Source organism: Quercus robur, chromosome 10, assembly GCF_932294415.1.
Source record: "Quercus robur chromosome 10, dhQueRobu3.1, whole genome shotgun sequence".
Classification (NCBI taxonomy): Eukaryota; Viridiplantae; Streptophyta; class Magnoliopsida; order Fagales; family Fagaceae; genus Quercus; species Quercus robur.
The window spans coordinates 2,646,763-2,651,439 of record NC_065543.1 but is presented as its reverse complement, the minus strand read 5'-3'; the positions used below and the strand labels follow the sequence as shown (position 1 = coordinate 2,651,439).

The 4,677-nt window shown below is 35.0% G+C and overlaps 1 protein-coding gene across 1 annotated transcript; it reads left to right on the top strand.

Moving 5' to 3' along the window:
• Positions 1–2,265: 2,265 nt before the first annotated feature.
• On the top strand, positions 2,266–4,469 carry LOC126704469 (2-alkenal reductase (NADP(+)-dependent)-like). The gene is made up of 5 exons (XM_050403509.1): positions 2,266–2,578; positions 2,849–3,029; positions 3,380–3,546; positions 3,730–3,812; positions 4,095–4,469. Exons 1-5 carry the CDS (start codon positions 2,342–2,344, stop codon positions 4,450–4,452), a joined length of 1,026 nt encoding a protein of 341 aa, XP_050259466.1. The 5' UTR covers positions 2,266–2,341; the 3' UTR covers positions 4,453–4,469.
• Positions 4,470–4,677: the final 208 nt, after the last annotated feature.

Genomic DNA, 4,677 nt, shown 5'->3' with positions numbered 1-4,677 from the left:
ACACCATATGTAATTTAAACCTAACTCATATATATATATATATAGAGAGAGAGAGAGAGAGAGAGAGAGAGAGAGAGAGAGAGAGAGAGAGAGAGAGAGAGAGAGAGAGAGAGAGAGAGAGAGAGAGAGAGAGAGAGAGAGATTATTTTTTCTAATTTTTTGTAATTATTATATCCAAAGAGAGGTTTGAGTTTTTTTTTTTTTTTAAATATATTAATTCTTTATATTATGGCATATATTAAGGAATAACTATTATTGTTCTCTTGGAGGTATATAATTATTAATTGGTTTAGTAGCAATCACACCGGCCTCAATGGAGTTTAACTAAATTGAAACTTTACCTTTCCTATTTTAACTGACTTATTATTTAAATGCACAACCTCTCTTAAAAGTTACCATAATTTTTTAGTGGAGTTGTGGTGTGCCTTTGTGTTAAAACACATTTCTTTCTCCCTTGTGTGCGTGTGTTTGTTTCTAAAAAAATAAATAAATAAATAAATTAAATGCACAACATCAGACCCTTTATTATTATTATTATACAAACATAATTAACAAACATTGTTATCTTCTCTCAGCCTTATCTTTAACAGCAACAATATCTCTTCTTCTTCCCAATAACACCATTAACTTGAGCTAATTGAAAACCACGGAAATGTTCTAGTTTAATTGTATACAAGTTTCTCTTAAAGAAAAATATCATAAAAAAAGAAAAAGCAAGAAATTAAAGTCACTTATTGTTAAAAAAAAAAAAAAAAAAAAAAAAAAAAAAAAAAAAAAAAAAAAAGTAAGAAAGAAAGAAAAAGATAATAGAAAGACAAAGATGACTTGATTTAAAGTCTTGGCGAGCCTAAAAAGGAATGTAAGATAAATGAAATTCACACATGATTAAAAGAAGTTTAATTTGATTTGAGGGCTCCCATTCTTTACTCCAAGAGAGTAATTAAAAACCTAATTTTGTTCTTTTAGTTTTACCATGCAAAGAGACAGTCTTATTCAATCACACAAATACTTATTTGATATAAAATTAAATATAAGACTAATTTTAAAAAATTAGTCTTATATCTACAATTTAACCAATGCTAAATTGTAACAAGTGCAATTATAAAAAATAATAGATATTATGGTCTGATGATAAAGAGTAATCATTAAAAGCGGAGACTATAAATTTAAAAATTTTTTTTTAAAATAAAATAAAATAACTTGCAAAAAGTGATGTAGAATGATCCAATAATTGATTAGAATCATAACATTCTGGACCCAAAATCTGTGGTACCCCAAAAAAAAAAAAAGAAAAAAACAATTTAGCGTTAGATAATGCCATATTCATGTATATAATCTACATTTTTTTTTTTTTTTTTGAATATGATATAATCTACATTTTTAAAGTTGTAATTAGAACCCCTAAAACTGTAGTAGTGGTGAACTTCTCACTTCTCAGGCTTCAAGTCCCTGGTACATAGTGTTGACTATTCAAAGTTCAGAGCATTTATAGCGTAAGCAATTACGTGCACCTAAGAATATTATGCATTTTCTTTGCATCCCGGACACGTCAGCCGTGATGCATGGAACTCTATCTGAAACATATTTCATTTCTCTCTTCCAAATGTGCTCTATAAATAGAACTTTGTGGTCCATAGAGAAGGACCATAACACATAATGTTAATGCACGTGAGGCGCGTGACGGCGCGTGTAGGCGCGTGACGGCGCGTGGTCTGCGCGTGAAACGAAGTTGTGGCTCGTGGTGGCGCGTGTGGCGCGTGATCGGCGGGACAGCAACTTTGATCGGCGCGTGGGGGCGCGTGCAGTCTCCGATGGCAACGAGGCTTCCACGAGTGTGTAGATCGGCGCTGGACGATCTCAGTGGTGCCTTCAAAAACGTAATCGGAGCAATAATTGCAGCGGCGATGCAAAGAGCAGTGGTCTGTGCAATGTGAAACTCCTTAACGACGGCGGCTGCAGGTCCGGAACTCAAGGACGACGGCTGGATGACGTCGGAGGTTCAACGGCGAGAGGTTGCGGCGGCAATGTGATAGCTGAAGCGTTGTTAAAAAGAAAGCCACACTAATAAAGACAAGACTGCAAAATGTCAGAGCAGTTGCTCTGATACCATGTTAGAAATACAGAATGATTGTATTGTATTTCTTGAATAAAAGAATATACATCAGTGCCTTTATATAGGAGGCATATGTGTGCGGTACAAGTAAAGTGTACTATACAAGTAACCTAACTGGGCCTAAAGCCCATTAACATAATATACATTAACACATAAAAAACATTGACACAAAAAGTTCTACATTTGATTCTTGAAGAGGATAGAGTGAGAGAGTGACCGAAAGTAGCAATGATGAAGGTTGGAGATGAAGTGAGCAACAAACAAGTGATATTCAGAGACTATGTCATTGGTTCTCCTAAAGAATCAGACATGTACCTGACCACTGGGACCATTAAGTTAAAGGTTCCTGAAGGTTCAAATGCAGTTTTGGTGAAGAACCTCTATTTGTCCTGTGATCCTACCATGCAATTCGATATGAGGAAAGCTATGGGTCCCTCCAGAAATCCTTACTACACCCCTGGCTCCGTAAGTCACTCTGAAGAATACTATAATTTGTTTTTTAAGGAATACTATAAATTTTACTATATGACTGTATAAGATATGTCATGAATTAGTAAGACAATTATAATATGTTGACGTCTGAGTCTCTGACAAATTCATTGTCTCGTCTTGTTGTAAACTTTTTATACTAAAATTTGTACCAGCTTTGGTAATTGTTTCATACCATGGTGTATACATGTGATACTGAACTTGTAATTTGTTTTTTAATTTTGGTGAAACTATATACACATGCAGCAAGTTTTCGGATATGGTGTGGCGAAAGTATTGGATTCTGGGCATCCAGAATTAAAGGCATGGGACTTGGTTTGGGGGATCACAAGATGGGAAGAGTACAGTCTACTCACTAAAACAACTGATAATCTCATTAAAATCCAGCATACTGATGTACCTCTTTCTTATTATACTGGAATTCTCGGTAAGGTCTATTGTTAATGAAGCTAAAATTGATGTAAGAATTGGAATAAATTGATTGCGGTACACATATAGTAATGTGCATGCCCATATACATCATATATTGTTAATTGCTTTAGTTTTAGAGATGTAACCTCTTACTGATAATTTTCTCCAAAACTACTACAAATTTCAGCAAATCAAGTTGAAATCTGTGTGGTCAATTATAGATACTTGAACCATAAAGTTAATTAAAGGAGTATGAATCAATGTTTAATTTCTTTGGTTTAATTTTTTTTTCTTGGTCATGTTACTTCACTTTTGAATGAATTTCAATGCTCCATCTGAATTGAGGATTTTTTTTTTTCTCCACAGGTATGCCGGGTATGACTGCATATGCTGGTTTCTATGAGGTTGGGACACCTAAGAAAGGAGAATATGTATTTGTTTCAGCAGCTTCTGGTGCAGTTGGCCAGCTTATTGGACAGTTCGCAAAGTTGGAGGGTTGTTATGTGGTTGGAAGTGCTGGAAGTAAAGAAAAGGTATAGCACACAATCATTGCTATTTGAGATGTGTCGTATAGTATCTAGTTTCATTTTATATACTATATGTTACAATAATTCTGATTCTTTTCTCATTCTTTGATTCTTTCTTTCTTTTTTTGTTATTTTGTGAATTGAAGAGTCTATCCTTCAAATGAACTCTTACTTTTTCTTCTGCATCAGGTTGATCTATTGAAGAATAAGCTTGGGTTCGATGAAGCTTTCAATTACAAAGAAGAGCATGACTTGAACGCAGCTTTGAAAAGGTAACTAACATACAACATAATTTGCATAGGATTTTTCAAGTTGAGCCTGGTTCATCCACAGTAATTCATTATCCAGTTGATTGGTTCAGTGAATGAACCAAAATGTGCCACATTAGTTGAAAAATCAAAAAACTCAAAATTTGGCCATGCCATTCAACATTCATACTCCCAATTCCTCCAACAGATATTATCTCTTTAGTTAATCTCCAGTGACTGGGTGGACACATTTCAAACAGTGAAAAAATGCATCACTAACTTTATTGTTTTGTTTGCCATCTCTAGGTATTTCCCTGAAGGCATTGATGTTTACTTTGAGCATGTTGGGGGCAAAATGCTTGATGCTGTGCTCCTCAACATGAGACACCATGGTCGCATTGCTGTGTGCGGAATGATCTCACAATACAATCTTGAGGAGCCTGAAGGAATCAAAAATTTGTTGCATATCGGATTCAAGTGGATCCAAATGAAAGGATATACACATCGCAATTATTATCACCTATACCCCAAGTTCTTAGACCTTGTGCTGCCTTACATTAGAGAAAAGAAGATGGTGTATGTGGAAGACATAGTTGAAGGCCTTGAGAGTGGTCCAGCGGCCCTTGTTGGACTTTTTAGTGGTCGTAACTTTGGAAACAAGTAGTTGTAGTTGCTCATGAATGATTCTGTAAGAACCAAGTATGAGATTGTTGGGCCTTAAATTACTTGGGCTCACAACTTATTTGTAGTGGGTTTGAGGATTTCCTACTTTGGGTCGTTCTCGACAGAGAGACTCAAAGCAACACTCTTTATTCTTTCTCACTTGATTGTTTTCTCTCAATTTTTCTGAACCCCTTCTTCTCCCCAATTTCTTCTATTTATAGCCAAG

Bases quoted from the DNA above. Each gene is read 5' to 3' on its own strand.
- LOC126704469 (XM_050403509.1), top strand. From the start codon at position 2,342: ATGATGAAGGTTGGAGATGAAGTGAGCAACAAACAAGTGATATTCAGA. The intron at 2,579-2,848 runs GTAAGTCACTCT...ATACACATGCAG, and splicing joins CTTACTACACCCCTGGCTCC to CAAGTTTTCGGATATGGTGT. The intron at 3,547-3,729 runs GTATAGCACACA...CTTCTGCATCAG, and splicing joins GTGCTGGAAGTAAAGAAAAG to GTTGATCTATTGAAGAATAA.